Source organism: Phoca vitulina, unplaced genomic scaffold, assembly GCF_004348235.1.
Source record: "Phoca vitulina isolate PV1807 unplaced genomic scaffold, GSC_HSeal_1.0 scaffold56, whole genome shotgun sequence".
Lineage (NCBI taxonomy): Eukaryota > Metazoa > Chordata > Mammalia > Carnivora > Phocidae > Phoca > Phoca vitulina.
This window is the reverse complement of record NW_022589759.1, coordinates 6628576-6649082: the sequence shown is the minus strand read 5'-3', so window position 1 is coordinate 6649082 and position 20507 is coordinate 6628576. Positions and strand designations below refer to the sequence as shown.

General features: G+C 54.9%; 1 protein-coding gene across 3 annotated transcripts in view; it reads left to right on the top strand.

Annotated features, from left to right (window-relative positions):
- CMIP (c-Maf inducing protein) overlaps positions 1 to 20507 on the top strand; it is a 227274-nt gene that overhangs the window by 151485 nt on the left and 55282 nt on the right. For 2 of the 3 annotated variants that reach the window (XM_032389851.1, XM_032389850.1), the window contains exon 3: positions 810 to 860. In XM_032389851.1, the coding sequence (XP_032245742.1) occupies positions 810 to 860 (51 nt within the window). Of the gene's footprint in view, positions 1 to 809; positions 861 to 19087; positions 20217 to 20507 lie in introns of those variants that run through there. The other variant, XM_032389853.1, reaches the window with a different exon arrangement.

The window sequence follows — 20507 nt, the reverse complement described above, 5'->3', positions numbered from 1 at the left end:
TGTGCCAGGCCCGGTTCTCTGTGCTCCCCAGGAATCATTCCCAGTCCTCATGACATTCCTGCAAGGTCAGGGTTCGTGGCCCCATCTTACAGATGAGAGAAGCCAGGCCAAGTTGCCAAAGTCTGTGAACGAGGGTGGCGTGGATCTGGGAAGGTTTTGCCCCCTATGTGGTGATTTTTAACTCGGGTCGGCCTGAGTTCAAGGCTGGGCGCCTTCTTCCCTGACATTCTGCAGTTGGCAAGAGGCTAAAGCCACCGGCTTTGAAGCCAGCCTGCCTGCGTTTGAGTGTACTTAGTTGATGTGAGATCTTGGAGTCTCAGTTTGTCCCCCTGTGAAATGGGCACAGTGCTGGTGAGCTCACGGGGCTGTTGTGAGGGCTGACAGCAGAATGTGTGGCTAACAAATGCCAGGCACCTGGAGCAGCGCCTGGTGGAAAGGAGGCGCCCGAACCGCTCCCACTCCCAGCATCCCACCACCATACCTCCCTCTTCCCATTCATCCCGGTCCCTCCCGTGATCCTAAATAAGTCAAGATATGTGTACAGTGAACGCTTCCAGCCACCAGTGTCTGGAGTCACTCATACCCAGCAAAATAAGCACACAGTGGCAGTGACGTCTTACTTCAGGAAAATCCCGCTGGTAGCTGCCTCTGTTTTGGTTTCGTACCCAGGAGGTTCCACTGGGTGAATCCCTGTGTGAGGGCCGCAGAGCAGACCCTGCTGGGCAGAGCAGGCTGGGCCCCGCATGCTTGTGCCCTGAAGTGCTGCAGGCCAGTGACGGGACCTCGCTGTCCTCTTCTTGTCGTTGCAGGCCGCCAACAGCTACCTTCGAGACCAGTGGTTCCATTCTCTGCAGTGGAAGGTAAGTCCTGACTCGGTGGCCCGTTGAGGGCGGCTCTGTCTCAGGCCGCCTCCTGCAGGCTCACAGCTAGTCCGTTACCCAGAGGTGTGAGGGCGGACGTCTCTTGCCTTCCAGACGGCTCAGCCGAGGAGCCTCGCGCCATTGTGTAAAAGCCTCTCCCCCTGCTCCCTCTGATGTTCGATGCCTTTCTCCCTGCGATGGCATTCCTGCCCCGTTGGCCTGACTTTGCTCATGGGCTTTCTAGCATTGTGTCTGCTCCCAAAAGGATCATAGAAGCCCTTGCTTTCAGAACAGGGGCTCTCCTGAGGGGCCAGGTGAGGCAGGGCTCAGGGTCTCAAGATGCTGCGTTGAAAGTAACTTCTGAAGGTTGCTCCAAACATAAATCTGCCAGAGATTCAGACACCCAACCATTCTTCCACAGTCTTCACTTCCTTTTAGCTACCTGGTTCTTTGGCCTAATTTTCCTGTTCACCCTCTGCGTAGGATGGTCCAGAGCCTTTTAGCACATAAGGAAATGAGTCCTCTGCTGGTCACTTTCAAGACCCAGGGGCCAGATCTGCTGCAAAGGATCCTCCCAGCCCCCCGGGAAATCCACGTTCTGCTCCAGGGTGTGGAATGTGCCCTCAGCTTCTCCTTATGCCCCGCCTCCCCGTCCCGCCCCCTTTCTGATCTTTTAGTTTAGAACAAGCCATGACAGTCGTGTGGCCTCACCGAGCCAGCAGGGTATGGCTGGAATGAGCGTGCGTGTCCTGAGCTGTCAGTCGTTACAGTAAGCTGGAGAGCTGCGGAGGATGAGCGGCAGGCCCTGTGCAGGGCATGAGGCCGCGTGCCACGCTGGGCTGACCAAGGGAACACTCGGAATTCCTCCCGTGCCTCGGAGGGACTCTTGTCACAGCCGGCCCAAGGACGGAAATACAACCCCGGAAAATGACATTCCTGGCCCCAAAGAGGGCCACTCCTCCCCACTCCCCCGACAGCTGCAGGTCCTCCTGCTTGGTGGCCATGTGGCAATCTCAGAAGCTCAACAAGAAGTCTCCAAGTTGGGGCTGCAGAGGGAAAGGATTCGAATTTATTGAGCACCTACTGTGTGCCAGGCCCATGAAGCTGGGCTCATCGTGGCCATTTCACGCCCGCCACAGCCCTCGTAAGGCTGATGACTATCACTGCTCCCGTTTTATGCATGGGGAAGGTGAGGCTCGGCTGGAGCCCGGCTCCCGTAGCTAGTCAGGGCTGGAGGGAGGGGTCAAACCTGGGTCTCTCTCATGCCCACAGGTTTCTGAATGTAGGCAGCAGGCAGCGGGTGACAGTGAGGAAGGCAAGGTGGCACATTCCTGCCCACGGAGTCAGCAAGAGCTGCTGAGAGCTCAGTTTCCCCAGCAAGATTATCCCTCGTCCCTGAGGCCTGGCTCTCTGCGGCCCCGTGTATCCCAAGACAGGCAGGGCTTATGTCAGGACCTGCTGGGGGCCCGTCTGGGAGTCAAATGCCAGAGCAGTCGAGGGGCAGGGAAGATAATAGGGATGGTGTGGTTGGGGAGCTACTGAAGGAAGGGGCCATTTCACTGCCGCAGACCTCGGCTGCTTGGCCTCCTCCCCCTTCTGTTGTCCGTATGTGTTTTCCAAGTGAGTGGAAAGCTCAGTAGGTGATTGCCTTGCTTTGTCTTAGCTCAGGAAGGGGCAGGAAGGACTTGGAGACGTACTGTCCACTTGACAGGTGGGGAAAATGCCGCATTGCAGAGGTGGCCAAGACCCATGCCAAGGGAGAGGTTGGCTGTCTTCAGTGGTACTCCTCAGAGCCCTGCATTTGGCTGCATGTTCTTCAACTGTTGTCTGCGGCCTATGGGAACACCTAAGAGGCAGTGCTTGGGGAATTCGTGAAGAGTGTGCAGCTAGGAGGGATGACTAAGATGGTGGGCACGGAGAGCTGAATTTCGGAGACTGACTGGCTAGAAAGATAATTTGAAAGTGACAATCTTGAAACGTACAAATTTAAACGTCAAGTTTAATTTTCAGACGATTGACTGAACAGGTACGGAATTGGGGATCCCTGGGCTTCCAGCAGTGTCCAGGAAGCCCTGAATGTCTGCACTCAATTTTGGTGGCATTTGGTTTCTTTATGGTTGTTAAATTTAAAAAAACAAAAGCCACCCCGCCTAAAAAAATAAAAACAAACAAAAGCATCCAGGAAACCCAAGTCACAGTTTCAAGGAACTGGCAAATGCCTGGCAGTGTGTGGCCCTTTTGCCAAGTGGCAGATGGTGACCTTTGTTATCACTGTATAAGCTTTCACTTGTGTCTTAGGCGGCTGTAAGACACTGGCAGTTTTCCTCCTTTGACAATTGCCCCCCCAATAATTTAGGTATGCTGCCACCAGGTGGCAGTGTATCTTAGTGTCAGCACCTTGGTTTCAGTTTTGATGAGATTGGAAGAGCCATGTCCTCCTTCCTTTTTAAAATGGCGAAGAAATTTAAGGTGTTTTGGAGGCCCTTCGGGCTAGCAAAATCAGCTGAGAGACCTGGATTCGAATTCTGGTTCTCTTAGGGTCTGGGTAGACTCTAGGGAAGTGTTCATTAATTCAGACGCAGTTACAATGTAACCACGCACGGCTGTGTACTTTTCTGTGCTTTGTCATTCAGCAAATGAGGGAACCAGGGCTCCGAAAGGTCCAATGACTTACCCATAGCCACACAGCAGATGCTAGTACAGATCTGTGGGGCTGCCCTGCCTCCTGCTTGATCCAGCTATGCCTGATTCTGAGCTTTGGACGCTTCAGCCCACTTAGGATGTGACCTTCTGCCTCTCCTGATGGAGCCTCTCTTTTTGCCATATTTATAACCAACCTTCTTGGCTTTTTCCTTTTCCTCTTCTCAGTATCTTTTTAGAAAATCAAAAATAAGGACTTTAGAAATCCTGCAACCTCAGCTTGATCAAAATTTTCTACGTGTTGTTTTTGTCCTTTTCCCGTACATCAACGTGTGTGTGCATATCATTGCTGCAGCGCACGTGGAGAAACCATTCTTCTATTTGTAAGGAATGTTGCCTCTTAAATACTACACTCCCATTGGTTTAGTTTTTACTGAGTTGTACTGGTGTCTCTAGGGCTTTCTCAACAGAGAATTGCTCCCAAGGGGAGCCAGATTGGTTCTTTGGGGCTTAAAAAACCTTAAGTTATTACAATAGTACATGGCCCTGCGAAGTTCAACCCCATTCAACAAAATCTAATTTTTTAGTATTTAATTTCAAAGGGAGGAAGGGAAATAGGAGGAAAATGCCTAAAAAGGCTCCTGGGGTGGGGGTTGGGGGGCAAGGATAATTAGAAAAAGGCTGAGAAATGCTCAGTCTGCCCCAGGTGGTGTTGTGGGACAAGACAGAGCGTAAATAGGATACCTGTGTGATCTTCTTACCTCCATCCTGGTAATCCTGTTGTTCAGTGACCTCAGCGCCGGGCTTCTGCCTTCTCGCACTGTCACAGTCTGCTTGGTGAGTTTTTTTGGCCCAGACCCTGTATTTTGAGCATCGTTTGGTCTCCCTGAATAGTCTGTTGTTACTGACGCTTGCATGTGAGGACATCTGAGTCACTGGCCCATGCTCCCAAGGCTATCCAGAAGGGTCCCAGCTCCCGGGTTTGCCTTCCCTGCTCCCCCCGCCCCTCCGCCTGCTCCCCTCTTCCACTCGGCCTCCAGCCTTTGACCAGCACTGCTCAGGGAGACCTTCTCACAGGAGGACAACCAGCTTCTCCAGGCCCAGGAAGGAGGGTGGACGGGGCTACTCTGGGTGGTGGGACAGTAGCACTAGCCCTCCTAGGGTCCTCGGGAGCAGAGCATGCTGTCCTGAGGGCTCCCTGGAGAGGCCAGCCCTGTTTGGTTTGGGTGGTTTGGCCCCTGAGGCCAATTCCTAGGGGTGTGGAAGCATAAACAGTTGTAGTGAGTTAATGAGGCCTCATTTCTGAGTCAGAGATGCACCTTGGAGGCCAGGTCCTGTGGAGACAGGCCTGTCTGTATGTGTAAGACCGGGAAGGGACAGGCCTGCCGACGTGTGCAAGGCCATGAGGGGACAGCCCTGTCCCTGTGTGCAAGGCATGTGAGGGCGTGATGTGTGTTTACAAAGCTGCGAGAAGACCGGCCTGTTTCTGTGTCCCAAGTTGTGAGGCAAGAGGCCTGGGTGTGCACAACTGTGCGGGTCAGGCCTGTCGGGGTGGACAGCCCCTGGCTGGGAGGAAGCACGCACCAGGCCCATGAGGGAGCCCGCAAGGATCGAGATACACGTGTTTCACATAGCTCACACTTCTGGAGTCTCCAGCTCTGGAAAACGGCCTTTCACTTCCTGAGAGGGGTTCCATGGTGGGCCGTTGCACAGAAGTCTTGAAAACCAAGATGGTTTTGTCCCCAGAGGAAGCTGGGTTATCCCAAGTGCTGGGGGCAGAGAAGCGGACTCCGCATGAGACGAGAAGCTGACCTGTTTTCCTGGCCCAAGGCTGCGGGGCAGAGGCATGTCCTCGGCTCTGGGAAAATCCCAGCTCAGGCTGGTATCCTGTCTGGCATTCCGCCCTGGCCATGCTGTCTCCTCTGCTTGAGCAGGCTTCCCCAAGCCCCTGGGGTGGCCACAGCCTCGTGGTCACCCCATCCCTGGCTCTGTCCCTCTTCTGTACAGAGCAGGAAGGTAGAAAGGAACGTGGGATGCACATGCCTGTGTGAGTGAATGAGTGTGTGAGAGAGAATGTTGCATGTGAGGGGTAACCATGTTAGGAGTGTATTGGGTGTGCAGTGGGTTTATTTGAGCCTCAGTTTTCTCCTCTGTCTATTGGGGATAATCCAGCACCTTGCTCACTGGGTCCGGGCGGGGTGGGATGCTCTGCTGTGCATGAGGCAGTTAGAAGGGGGCTGGCAGCCGCTGTGAGAGCCTCACAGGCACTCTGATCAGTGTGGCTCAGCGCACACCACCGCCCCCCCCCAGCCCCTGCACTGCCCCTGCGAGGCGTGTTTTAGAATCGGGGATGGGTGGGCGGTGCCTGGGTGGCTCAGATGGTTAAGCGTCTGCCTTCGGCTCAGGTCGTGATCCCAGGGTCCTGGGATCGAGCCCCGCATTGGGCTCCTGGCTCAGTGAGGAGCCTGCCTCTCCCTCTCCCTCTGCCTCTCTCCCTGCTCATGCTTTCTCTCTCTCTCTGTATCTCTGTGTCTCAAATGAATTAATAAAATCTTAAAAAAAAAAATAGAATTGGGGATGGGTGGGAAGTGTCCTCAGGAGGGCCTTACCTGCAGCGGGCGGCTGCCGTTCCTCAAGGCTTTCGAGCACTGCTGTGCCTGGCACTTCGTGCACGGGCACTCCCTTAATCCTCTCACGGTCCTGCCGGTCTTCACCACCCCATCTCATAGACGAGGGGCCAAGGGCATTACCAAGGACAGCGAACTCCTGATGGTGCCACAGTCAAGCTTCCACATCAGGCCTGGCTGAGTCTGACGTGGGGGTGAGCCCATCCTGTGCTTGGAGCCTCCACCGAGCCATAGCCACCATCAGGGGCCCCCGTGTGCAGGTGGAGAACTGGAGGCCCAGAGGTGAAGACTGCAGCTGGAAGCCTAGGTCCCTGCCCCCATAGGAGGCTTCGGGGGGGCTGGACGCCTCACCCCATCTCCACATGGTGAGAGGGGGCGGTCCAGCTGGTGCCCAGGTTCCCAGGCAACCAGGTCAGAGGGACAAAGGGCCCTGGAGCTGATGCCCCTTCCCCAGAGGGAAGCTCCTGGGGAAGGGTGGACCCTACAGCGGGCGCCATCACCCCCAACTCTGACCTTCCTCCTAGACCCACCTCCCTCTTCCTTCTTGGGCCTTTCCTCCTGGGGAAGAGCCACGTCTAGTCCTGCATCTATGGCCCCTAGACGCCTCTGGACCCAACCGCAAACCTCCCCGAGCTGCACCCGCCCCAGCCTGTGTGCCCCAAGTCTTCATCCAGCTCCCCCTTCAGCAAAGGCAGCAAGTGACCATTGTCACCCATTGAATCCTCACAAGCCCGAGGAGGAGCCCGTCTCCCTATTTCCCATTTCACAGATGTGGAGACCGAGGCTGAGAGATTAAACCCCTCGCTCAGGGTCAGGGGCGGAGCTGCAGTGTGGACAGAACTCCGAGTCCAGAACCTGGGGTGGATCTCGACCACCGGGAACGTGGCTCCCAGCTGCACACGTGTGTGTGTTCCTGCAGCAGACGTGCACGCACACCGGACAGTTCCTCACACTCGTGGGCTGGCACCGCCCGGCTGGCCCTCAGCTCCTTTCTCTCCCGGTGTCTGGCACACACTGGGCCTCGGTGTCTCTGTTTCGCTCGGCATTTCATGAGAGCTTTACAGTTTTCTCTCAGTCTCGCAGACGTCAGCGCAAGGGTTATGGGAGTTAGCCTCTGGCTAGGCAGTCCCGTTTCTCGTGGGTAAAGGCTGATTGCCCTACCTTGTCCTACGTGCCCCAGGACCACTGTCAGGCCACCTTTCCTGGGCCCAGAAGGTCAAGCTCAGGACCAGCCCGCCTCCACATCTGCCCCAAACACCCCAGTGTCCTCAGATGCCGACATCGAGGCTCTGCGTGCCCAGACCCAGCTTGGCTCCCGACCCCGCTGCACTGGGCCACCGCCCTCCGGTGTGGCTCCTGGCTGGGCTTGCCTGCCCCGGCCAGGACGCCCCCTTGTCTGGAGGGAAGGCAGTGACCCCTGCGCACCCCTCCCTGCCCCCATCACCCTCCTCTGTGTCCTTCTTCCCCTTGCTCTCTCCATCCTTTTTATAGCCATCTTGAAAACACCTTCACAGCCACACCAAGGGCAAAGCCACTGGGCTCCTGCCAGCCCCCATCCGACGTCCGATTTCACTCTCGCGAACGTCCTTCCCGGCCTCATCGGCCTTTGCGCGGGGGCTTTGGTGGCTGTGGCCAGGGGCACAGCACAGACCGTCCCTCTAGCGTCGGCACAGCCTTGCCGCTGAGACATCTCGACGTGGCCAGGCCTATGTGCATCAGCTCTCTAACAGCTGCGTAACATCTGTGAAGAGCTTGTGGCCTCATTTACCACAGGACTCGCTGTGGTTGAGCATCCAGGCTCTTCCGGTTTCCTCAGTGACGGGTAACGCAGTCATGCCTTTCCCCCAAACCTAAGCTTCTACTTCTTTGGAACTACTTCTTTTTTTTTTTTTTTTTTAAGATTTTATTTATTTATTTGACAGAGAGAGAGATAGTGAGAGCAGGAACACAAGCAGGGGGAGTGGGAGAGGGAGAAGCAGGCTTCCTGCCAAGCAGGGAGCCCAATGTGGGACTCGATCCCAGGACCCTGGGATCAGGACCTGAGCCGAAGGCAGATGCTTAACGACTGAGCCACCCAGGCGCCCTGGAACTACTTTTTTTAAGGCACATTTCCAGAACAGTGGCCACTGTTCTGGAAGAGAAGGGGTATTCTTTGCAGCTCTTACCACATTTGCCTGTTTGCTCCCAAAGGAATAATTTCTGCAGGGCCTAAAGGTGAGAGCTCGGGACCGAACTGCCTGGCTTCAAATCCCGGCTCCACCACTCACTGGCGGTGTGACCCTGGACTAGTTACTTTCCTCTCTCAGCCTACTTTTCCTCCTAAATAAGGTGGGGCTCACAGTAAGACCAAGCTCATTAGATTCTTGTAAGGATTAAATGGGTCAATAGCAGTAAAGAACTTAGAAGGGCACCTGCCATGTGAGTAAGTGTTAGATCAATGTTGATTATTCTTCTTCTGCTTTAATGATCAAAGACGCTGTTTCCCTTTGTATAGAAGGGTCCCAGCAGACAGCTCCGGCAGAAGGGCCGCACAGGCAAGGCGTGCCATCAGCCCGCAGGGGGCCCGCGACAGGCATCACTAATCAGTCATTGTGCTCCTTTCCCCGGAGGCAGAACTCTTCCCAGCAGAGCCCTTGCGGGCTGACCGGAGTTGACAGAGGGAGCAAAAGCTTCCCTCCGCCCTGCTTTATGACCTCCTAGACCGTCACCCGTCGAGCGTTGCTGGGATCCACATCTAGTCCTGTTGGCTCTGCTCTGTGCTGCTTTGGGGCTTGCTCATGGGAGAAGTTGTCAAGCTTCCAGGCTGACTCTCTGGGTCTGGTTCTCCTCTGCTTGGGAAAGGCATGAGTGTTACCCGTCCACCTCTGAGAAAGGAGGTAAAACAGGGAAACGGGACAAGGATGGGTGGAAGCTGGTCTCAGACCTCTTATGGGCCCGGGCACATGTTGGCTTCATCCAGGTCAGAAAGGCTGGAATTCGATCCAGATGCATTTGTGGCTCTTGGTCAGAGTGGGCCTTGTGACTTCTTAAGAGGGGGTCACAGGGACTCAGTGGAGAACAGTGAAAGGGGTGGCTTTTCCCAAGAGGCAGGGCTCATCCCAGCCCAGGACTGGGGGAGAGGCCTCAGCGGAGGGTCAGCTTGTTGGAGCAGAGGCCCTTGCAGGCCGCTTAGCTGGCACCTGTGTTCTGTGGAACTGAGTGGAGGCCGCTAGGGCTCAGGCTGCCAGCCCCCGGGAGGGCCACAGTCTCCAGAGACTCAGTGGGCCATCGGGGCCCTATAACTAATACCAAGGGCAGCTTTGGGGATTGAAACCAGCAAGTGGCAGAGGGCTGGGTAGCCCTGGGGAGGAGATCTCATGCCCTTGTAGGCTTTCTTTGGTAAAGCGATCGTTAGATACCTACTAACATCAGGAGCTGTGCTGGGGGCTTTCGTGTGTGTGTGTGTGTGTGTGTGCGTGTGTGTGTGTGTGCGTGTGTGTGTGTGTACTCTCTTGAAATCTTCCCCAAGTTTGATTAGGCCCATCTTGAAGGAGGAGCTAAAAGGGTAGAGGGCTTGTCCACGGTCGCACAGCCAGAACCAGGCAGAGCCAGGGTCTGATTCAGGGCGGTTGGTCTCCAACCCAGCCTCGTCCTTCCAGCAGCAGGTGGTACCACCACGGATGTGGAGAGGGTGGGGACATGAGCACAGCAGCCCCGTCTCTGAGCCCAGCGAGGCAGGGGAGTGCCCAGTAAGCGTGAGGCCCTTGCAGTGCTCTCCACTGTCCCCGACCAGAGCTCTCTGTGGCATAGACATGGGCCACTTGAGTCTGTTTGTTGAATAAACTTTTCATTGAAGGATCACATGCAGAAAGGGACACAGATCAAAAGCGTACTGCTGGATGAATCCTCCCAAATTCTCACAGAATTGACCTGAGTAACAATCACCCAGATTGAGGAACAGAGCGACTGCCTCCCAGGCGTCTCCTCGGCCCCCCAAGCCCCTCTGCTCCCCCCCCCCCAGGGAAGACCACTGTCCTGCCTTCTGTTGGCACAGATGTGTTTTGCCGCCCCCCCCTTTATGGACACCGCCCCAGAGTTTTCCAAAGTGGTCATACTGACTTACTACCTGCCGGCAGTGTGCGAGGGTCCTCCAGCCACAGGACATTTAACAACTATTTATGAAGGTCTTTTTTTTGATGCTCAAAAGGACAAAAAGAACTTAAAAAATTCCCACTGCCTGTAAACCTGTTCATACATCTTAAGTTAAAAAAAAAAAAAAAAACAAGCTATGACTGACATGTAACAAAATGCACACATTTTGACTGTTGGGTGTAGTGAGTTTTGACTATTGTATTCACCTGAATAACCACCACCCAAATTCCTGTCCCCCCAGAAGATTCCCTCGTGCCCCTCTGCCGTCAGCCCCCCCACACACACACACCAGATGGCCTCTGTGGACATTTAAGGAGAATGAAAGCTGTGGGTGTGTATGGCAGTTCTCAAGGGCACAGGAAGGTGTGAGAGGAGCGGTCTCCTCCCCACACCCACTATCCCCAAGGCAGACCTGTGAGCCTCTTGTGGGGGCTTTCAGAGGTCCTGTGACTATTCCTCTTTAAACACCACCCAGACCTTATTACCCACACTGTTTCATTCCTTGCTCCTTGACCCTTTAATTACATATCATGGTGATCTCTCTGGCAGCCCATAGGGATCTACTTCATTCCTTTTTATGGTTTTATACTCTTCCGTTCACACAAGAGTCAAACTGTGTGGGACTTCAGATCTTTCAGTAAAACACTGCTGTGTAGACAGGGAACTGGAGTTTCTGCGAGAAGGGATGGGGGTGGGGGAGCATGTGTTGAGCACCCCCCATCTACAGGCCAGAGGCAGTGAGAGATGCTTGCTAAGTAATCCTCACCCCTCGAGACAACCCCCCCCCAGCTGTCCCCAGTCGATAGGTTCAGAACCTGGAGCCCTGGGGGAGCGGGGGCGGGTGTAATGACCTGGCCCAGGCCACAGAGCAGGAAATGGACCAGCTGGGTTTGCAGCTCATCTCTGGGACCCCAAGCCCTTCCCCTGTACCCTCCTGCCCCAAGCGGGGCTTCCCCAACCCCCACCAGAGGGCTGGCCTTGAGCTTTGGCCATCAGGACCCCCCACCTCCTTGTGTGGGAAGGTACTCCTTGGGCCTCAGAGATGGTGCATGACAGCCGGCTCTCCAAATGGCCAAGAAAGAAGTGCATTTGTGGGTTGTTTTTTTTTCGCCAGACAAGGAAGGGGGGACCAGAGCTTTGGTGTGTCATCCCACGCACGCTTTGATGCGGGCTGATGAGTCACTGAACCATACAAGGAAGTTTTTTCACGTAAATGGTTTGCGGGTGAACTTGTTTTCTGCCCTTTAAGGCAGATTTTTTTTTTTCTCTCTCTCTTGCTTTCTCTTTAAAGAAGAGCCTTTAGAACAGAAATGTGAGGCAACATCTTGACGAGCAAGACCTTTTGTTCTGCAGGAGTCTGCAGTGGGTCCCTTCCGCAGTTGGGCGGTGGGCAGCTGGCCCCGGGAAGGCGGATGCCGGTCGGCTCTCAGCGGGGGCCATGGCGGGTGGTCTGGCCGCAGAGGGGAAGGTGGCCCGCCGTTCTGTGTGGCTCCGAGGCTCCTACCCGACTGTTGGCTCTGTGGGCTCAGAGACAAGGCCAAACAGACTCCGAAAAGAGCAGTACCTGTCCCCACAGAGGAGTGAGGGCCTCTCCTCACCTGATGATCATAAAATACCCAGCGGGGCAGCCGGCTCAACGCTCTGGATGGAAAAGTGTTTTGGAGCGAGGCTAATTGACCAGGAGACAGGGCAGAAGCTCCACAGACTTGGTGGCCATCACCCACGCCCTGCTCCCCGTGGGTCCTGGTGCCCTCTTAGAACGGACAGATGGGCTCACGGAACACCCTGAAGTGGACAGAGACGCCCTTCTGAGGCACCTGATGCCCCCTGACAGCTGGCCTTCCGTGGCGGCAGAAGACCGGGCTGGCTTGCGGCGGGGTGGGGGGCCGGGCAGATGCTTGGGTTAAGACCCTCTGGCCGAGTGGATGGAATCTGACCTCTGGCTCGAGCAGGTGTCCAGGGACGTGTGGACCCTGAAAAGCACACCCAGGGAGTCAGGGGCCAAGTCAGCGTTAGCCAAGCAGCCCATTGGTGTCTGTTGGCTTTGTCACCATCTGCATGGAACTAGGCTGGTCCTTATCTCCCCCCAGGCCTCCTGGCCACAGTGGGCACGGGGGTTCTGAACCAGTGGTTCTCAAAGGGGGGTTCCTGGACCAGCAGCACCTGCTTCACCTGGAAATTTAGTAGAAGTGCAAATCTTCTGTCCCATAATCTTGAATGTCCTCCAGGTGATTTTGAGGCCCACCGAAGTTTGAGAACTGTTGCAGTAGCTTAAAGAAAGGGCAAAGAGCAACAGACATTTACTGAGTGCCACCTGTGTTCCCTCCACTTCCCTGTGTTGTCCTCGTCAGGCCGTACGGTGTCACCGAGGGGTAGGGACTACATCCCCCTTTCCCAGACAAGAAAACTGACTCTCAGACTAAATAACTTCCCTGTGTGTCCAACCCAGAATTCAGAGCCCGCCTGCGCCTCCTTCTGTGTCCTCCAGGCCCTGCTGTGGGGTCCCTTGCGTCCTGAGATCAAGTATAAATGGCTGAACAGGTCTGTGCTTTTGGGTCCCTCTGCCAGCACTTCTCCCATTTGTGCAGCTAACTTAGAATCACTGCGATGGACACGCTCCCAAGTCCCCCTCCTGGCTCCATTGCGGACTTCCCTGGGCGAGTCTACAGGGCCCTCCTCCGCCAGGAAGGGACAGCCGCCCTGTAAATCCTGCCTCTCCACGAGACCCCTACTCAGGAAGGCAGAAGCGGACGTCACACTAGATTCAGGCCCACCGTCGTTACCTGTTGGGACATGCGCACCAGAGAGCACCTGTAAATTAACTAGGGAGCTGAACTCTTTTCCAGCTCGCTTATAAACTCAGGCCCAGGTTCCAGCCCAGAGGAGTCAGCCCCCACCCCCACCCCCAAGGAACGGATGCTTCCCCAACAAAGGGATGGACAGATCAGATGCTGTTTGAAGTAATGCGAGCACTAGATAAAGTGCTAAGACAGATAAACAATGGAGGCCCCCACTGAGATGCTACATCTTGAGGCTGAGCAAGGGAATTCCTTATTTGGGATAGAGATTTCCCTTTATCTGCCCAAAGGAAACAGGGCGGAAACGGGGCCGGTGATGCTGTCCTGTGCTGTCCCCCGCATTTCAGGGAGCGAACCTCACTGGGGCCAACCCCTCCCACATGGCAGAGGAAGAGAGCGGCCTCTGGTACAGTATGTGCATTTTTAAACTTACTTGGTGGGTTGCTATTATAACCAGGGGTGTTTCCTCAGAAAATGGCATCCCCTTTAAGGATTGGCAAGAGGCCCCCACTGCGGTTTTCACTTCAGGTTCAGCATGCACTCCGGGCACGGGAACACCACTGGAGAAGCCACTGGGAAGTCATAGGGTCTTCTTAAGTGGCAAGTTTCAAAGGTGGGATCTCAGCCATGCCTGGGATGTGAAGGGACTGTGTTGTGTTTATCGCTAGGAGGGACAGGACAAGCCTCTGGCTGACTGAGAGCCTGGGGAGGACGGGTGGGCTGCGTTCCTGGAGAGCCCGGCGGTCTGCGCTGACCGAGGGGGCTGGCTGTAGCCCCTGAGGAAGGGCACTTTGTCACAGCGGCCTGGCCAGGAGGGGAGGGCACGGAGGTATGGCGGTCACAGCAGCTGATGGCCATGGCCAGAAAGCCCATCAGGAGGATCTGCACGGAGGGCTGAGGTCAGGCAGGAGGACTGCTGTTTGCTTCATTTTCTGAATGTAAAGCTGATGCTTGAGGTGGCATTATAAAAACACACAGCACGGGGAAATCTGTACTGATTGATTTGGAGGGCCTTCCTCCAGGGGTTAGGAGAGGAAAAGCAAGACGCAGAGACCTGTGTATAATGTGATGCCCTTTTTTGTAAAATGAAATGGGAGACAAAATAGCAAAAACTGAGGACCAAACTAAGTCTGTGTACTTGCATTTGATTATGTGGAACCGCGGAGAAAGATCTGAATGGGTACATGCCAGGGGCAGCAAACTGCCCAGCCTACCACCTGTTTTTCTGAAGAAGGGGCATTTGGGGGACACAGCCCCACCCACTCATGCTGCCATAGCAGGGGTGGCCAGAAAAGCCTGGAATATTATTATCTGGCCCTTTACAGAAAATGCTTGCCGAACCCTAGTATGTGTTGGGGTGTTAGCATGGGTCAGGGGTACAGGGGTGGGGGAGGTGGGGTGGGAGACAGAGGTGAGGTTAACAGAAGGCCAACATATCTGATACGGGCTAAATTTATGTAGACATTTATCCTGGTGTGTGTGTGTGATGTGCACACACAGAAAGAGAAACCCATGGCAGGGTGGCCACCAGCGTGCAAACGTGCAGGCGCTGAGCCACACGATGGAATTCTGGGGCTCTGCTCTCCACCCTAACAGTCTGTACGATTCTGTTTTCCACCGAACGTGTATTATTTCAGAAACCAGGTAATCTGCTGGAACACTGGAAAGTCAAAAATACTAGGAGCTCAGATACCTTTCAGCTCTAAGAACAAGGGATTCTGACCGCTTTGAAAATTCTGTGGAAGGACAGCACCACCTTCATGATCCCAATTCCTGAAGTCTTTGGGGATTTTTTTTTTTTAATACTCCTTTTTAACTAAGTGTACAGTACATGGATCTGGCTTCCTGTGACATGTCTGACGTTACAGATAAAGCCGAAGCTCCTTATCCCCCCTCCCTTGCCCCGGGCCTTGGTTTTCCCTCAAGCCACTTCCCTCTGCAGGAAGACGGTCGTCATCAGCCTGACCCATGTCCCCCTCCCCGGACTATGCAGCGCACGCGTGTAAATATATGTGCACACGTGTGTGTTCGCTTCTGCCAGGTGGAGCCCCTGGCGGACCTTTCAGCTCTCCCTCATTCTTGTAACTGCTGTCTCGTACGACTCTGTGCATGGGGCCGCGGTCTGTTTGACATGTCTCCACTGACGGGCGTTTCGGGGGTTTCTGGTCACCCTTAGTTTTTCTCAGAGGTTAACTACCATCAGTCAACGTCCTGCAGCACTCAGTAGCTACCATTTATTGAGCACCTACAAAGTGATGGCATTCAGCCTGACATAGCACAGTCTTGTCAACACCTGCAAGAAGCAGGTGCTCTTACCGTCTTCATGTTACAGAGGGAGGAAATTAAGGTTCCAAGAAGTGACAGCATCCACTTGAGGCTGCCCAGCTTATCTGCAGCAGAGCAGAAGTTCGAATTCAGATATGCCCCCTCACTCAGTTTATGACACTGCACACGCCTGAGAGCCAAGACAGGGCCTTGCCCGACCCTCTAAGCCCCTGGGAGTTGACAGGCTGGTAGGAGAGGCAAGTGAGCAAAGGGAGGTGAGGGTGTAGTGTTGGGTGTGCTGAGTATGAAACTGGGGATCCCCCCCACCCCAGTCTCCCGAGAGTGCTGTGATGAGCTCTGGAAGGCATGTGCAGCCCCTTCCCAGGTATCTTGGATGGCGTTCTATTGCGGGGCGGGGGGCTGCTGGGGAAAGTGGCCTCCCCTGGGGTTAGGGCCATGTGGAGACAGGGGTGCATTTCCAGAATGCTGAGAGCAGGTCTGGAGCAGTAGCTGGGTGTGCTCATAGTCATCATTGACTCTGACTCAGGACAAGCAGGTCACCTGAAGTGGGGTCCTGGTTCAGATAGCCGGCTTTCACCCCGAGCAGGTAACCATCCCCCCTCTGTGTTGTGGGTTCCTTGTCTGTATGATGGGGGTCGCACCTGCCCCCTTACACTGATCCCTCTAGGTCCCTCATGTAAGTAGAATCATACAGTATTTGTCTTTTTGCGAATGGCTTATTTCAGCATAATATCCTCAAGGTTCCTCCATGTTGGGACACGGGTCTGAATTTCCTTCCTTTTCGTACACCTTATTGTATACACACCACGTTTGTCTGTCCATTCACCCATCAGGGGACACTTGAGTTGCTCCCACCCTTTGGCTATAGTGAAGAAAGCTGCTGTGCACATTGGTGTTTAAATATAATTTAAAATATACTAGTGACTCCCAAAATATAGGTGCCTAGGCTCCACCTCGCCCCCAACACCCTCCTGATGAGATTGTCCTGTGACTGGACTCTGTTACTGGAATGCTCTTCGAAACCCCCAAGTGGCTCTGACCCGTGGCCGGGATTGAGAACCTTGCAATGGCACAGTACACACTGCAGGAGGCCCCGGGCTGTCGGCCGGGGTGATGGGGCTGCTCTGGGCTCATGTGTGACCCTCATAAAAGGAAAAGGAGCTCCATTTGCTCTGAGCCGAAGCCCACCTCATGACTCTTCTTTGCCGAGGACTCGAAGCTGGCCCTGTGCCAATGTCCTGCCTGAGTGCAGGGAGCTCTCCCTGCAGCTCCACTGCGTGTCCAGGTGACTCCTTGCAACATGGCTGATGTTGCAGGTACCCCGGGGCCTAGCGGGAACACCAGCATTTCCACCCTCTGAGGGAGCAAGAAAGAGATGGGGGTCAACTTCTCCCCCAGGAAGAGAAAACCCCACAAATTCCGAACTGAGGAGGAGCTGGGAGAGGCTGCTGAGCCCCGGGGCACCCTGGGTGTCCATGCCCCCCGCCCACACTGCCACACGCCCATCAGATGGGCCCTGGCTGCCATCATCCTAAAATGAAAGGGTTGGAAGGGTCAGCTTGAGTGGCTGAAGCAGACTGGCGGAGCCATTGGGAGCCAGGCTTCCTGGGGTCCGTCCTTGCTTCGCTGCTCACCAGCTGTATGAGTTTCCTGGGCTCCTGGGAGAAAGTGCCACCAACCAGGGGGCCTAAAACAATAGAAGCTCATCCTCTCAGAGTGGGGGGCCAGAAATCCAAAATTAAGGTCTCCCCCCTCCACAAGGCTGTGACCCTATGCACACACTTTATGGGAGGTCCTTTTCCTTGCTTCTTTTGGAGTTCCTTGGCTTGTGGACGCATAGTTGCAACCTTCTCCTCCAGCTTCATACGGACGTCTCTCCCTTGTGTATGTGCAATGCCTGTTGTTGGCTATAGGGCCCGCCTCTCATCCAGCCTGACCTCATCTTCCCTTGATTGCGCCTGCAAAGACCTATTTAAGATAAAGTCACATCCACAGATACCAGCGGTTAGGACTTGGACTTTTCATTTGGGAAACACAACTCAACCCACAACACCAGCTGTATGACCTCAGGCAAGGTATTAACCCCTCAGTGCCCTCTCCTCCCGTGTATCATGGGGACAGACTTCCAGGCCCCACTGGGCCCCACCTGGCTCTACGGAGTTGGAATCTGCCTTTTTTTTTTAAAGATTTATTTATTTTAGAGCGAGCACGCATGTGATCGGAGGGAGGGGAAGAGAGAGAGGGAGAGAAATCCTCAAGCAGACTTCCTCCTAAGCAGGGAGCCCCACGCAGGGCTCAATCCCAGGACCCTGAGATCACCACATGAGCCAAAACCAAGAGTCGGCCGCTCAACTGACTGAGCCACCCAGGTGCCCTGGGAATCTGCCTTTTAACAAGACTCCCCACATGGTTCCTGCTCACTTTTGGGGGTGAGGAGCACTCGGTGGGTTTTAAAAGACTAGATTCGGCGCTCAGCACAGCCGAAGCACTTCATATATGTCAGCCATTATTTCTAACCTTCATTTTTCCTCCATTTTATAAACACTGAGAGCACCTTCCATGTGCCCCGAGAAGCTCCGGTCACCACATACAACAGGGCAGAAGCCCACGAGACATAATCCCTACCCCCGAGGAACTCAGAGCTTGGGGGGAAAACAGCCACGTGCAATCTTTTTAAATGTGGTCAGACCGATCCGGGTGATGATTGGATTTTGCCAAGGGTTCCACAGGCCCTGAAGTGCCAGGTAGGATGGAGTGCCTGGTGGGGAGCCTGGCACCAAGGCCTGTTCCTCTCCTCACCAGCCAGATGCGTGGTTGCCCAGGCAACCGGCTGATGCCTCAGAGACGGCACTCAGGACGCTGTGCCCGAGTTCCCGCTGTTTCCTTGGAAGCACTAATGACTGTGGAGAGACCGCCTCCAGTGGGCACGTAGGGGACTGAGTGCCCGGGCTCTTTCCCCTCTTTCAGACAAATTGTCCGTCTCCCCAGGACCTGGCTTTCCAGGCAGATGTCAGCAGGACGCCCAGCTGCAGTCGGTCTGGAACTGCCACGGGCCAGTCTCACCTCCCCAGTTTAAAGGACTTCTTGTGCGTCTCGGAGCAGGGGTGCAGCTTCCATCAAGGCAGAGGAAGCTCTCAGGTGTGCCTGTCAGAGTGGCTCGGCGGTCAGACCCGGAGGATCTGCAGCTACACCTGCTCCCAGTCCCAGCTCTGGTTCTTACTTGCCACAGGACCTAACCGCTCCCAGCCTCAGTTTTTCTCCTCTGTATAATGGGCCCAATCATATCCCACACCTTGTTGAATGGTTGGGAAGATTCAAAAAATTACTTTATTATATAAAGTGCTTCACACAGGGCCTGGCCTGTGGAGAGCGCTCCAGAAGTGATAACCATTATGCTCTTGTGTCACTTGTCACTTGGGTCATTATGCAGGGTGGTTGTTCCTGGAACATGGTAACCACTGGATAAGTGGTAGCCAGTATTGCTGTGTTTGATAGCTTTGTGAGCGTGAGTTGAGCCATGCTTTACCTGCCAGCCAAAGCGGGGGGCAGACCAGGGCTAGGCCTGGGTCTCATTTTGTGTCCTTTCTCTTACTCCCGGTGCCCCCATGGAGCCAGTGGCCAGGGTAGGCATCCCTACACTCCTCTTGATAATCCCCAGTCCCTGGAGGGTAATCACTGATGAATCCATCTGTCAATTAATTATACCAGCAGGTAACATCCCAGTAATTGTATTTGCTAAATTAACATCTCTTTGCACGTCCACAGGGGCCTGGGAGGTTATAAGCTGTCTCAGGTTGAGGGTCGAGACCTGAGGGCCAAGTGGGCAGTGGAGGTGACACGCGTGGGCTGACCACAGGCCAGGCTTGTATCTGAAGGCAAAGTGATGGTCTTTGATGCCAGAAGGATTTAAGATGTAGTATCCAGTCACTCTGGAGGACTAAAGAGAAGGCCAGCAGCCCAAGTGTTGGGGCCCCCAGAAGCACACCGCTTGGCAGGGATGGTGAGTTAGCTACACAGCCCCATAGTGAGTCATGAAGGAGTGAGGAGGTCAAGGGCCCCTGTCTAGGAATCGGAGAGCCTGGACAAGTTGCCCAACCAGTCAGTCTTCCTGGATGTGTGGGGGACATTTGGGGACACCACCCCGTAAACCTGGGAGGGAAAGCCGGAGGAGCAGGACAGGTGGGGAGGGTGCTACTTACGTTCTGGCCCCAAAGTGCTGGCTGAGCATGGGAAGAGGCAATGAATGTGCTGCTGGTCCTCTGGGAACATTGGTGACAGGGGGGCCCCAGGACCTTAGAACAGCATTGCCCGGTGGAACTTTCTGCAGTGATGAGAATGGTCTTTCTCTGCATCGTCCGCTATGGTAGCCACTGGCCACTTGTGGCTAGCAAGCAGCCACAGTGTGGCCAGTGGGACCGTGGCACTGAATTTTTCATGGCATTTCATTTTAATTAAGTTAAATGTAAGTAGCCACATGGGTCTAGGGACTTTGGGCCTGGGCAGCACAGCTGTGGGCCGTCCACTGGAAAGAAGCTCTAAAAGCCAGTCTGGTTCCTCCCTGGCTCATTTTTCTCGGCAGCTCCAAGGAGCTCCCGTGCCGCCTTTCCTTTAATGACAGGTGGTGGGGAGCATGCGTGCTTGTGTGAGCCTGAGCCTCGGAGGCTGCGGCAGCCAGCACAGCAGCCCCATCACTGGGAGGCGTGCTTCCAGCACATTCTGAGTCACGCCTCTCCTGGTGAGGGGCACACGCCCGATGACAGCCTGTCTCCCGCGGAGGAGCCGAGAGGCTCCGCTTTCCCAGGCCGGAGAAGCCCGGGCGTCTGGTTGTCTCTGCCGTGGGAGCAGTTGCCGGAGAGATGGCGGATGTTGCCCAGGTAACGTCCCCTCCCTGACGAGCAGAGGGTGAGGACTGCAATGGAGTGACTGGCTCTGCCACACAGGAGGCAAGAGGCTCTTCCTGCTGGCTCTGTTGTTCCGGGAACTGGTGGGGCTTAGTCACGGATGCCAGGAATCCTCCTAAGTTCCACCTGCTCTGGACCACTCACTTCTAGGACTTGGTAGGTGACAAGAATGAGAGCTGCTGGTTAGCCAGCGGTGGGGCTAGGTGCTTGATAGATGTTATCTCATGGAAGAGCCGCGGAAGCCTTGGGCAGTAGTCAGTCCGA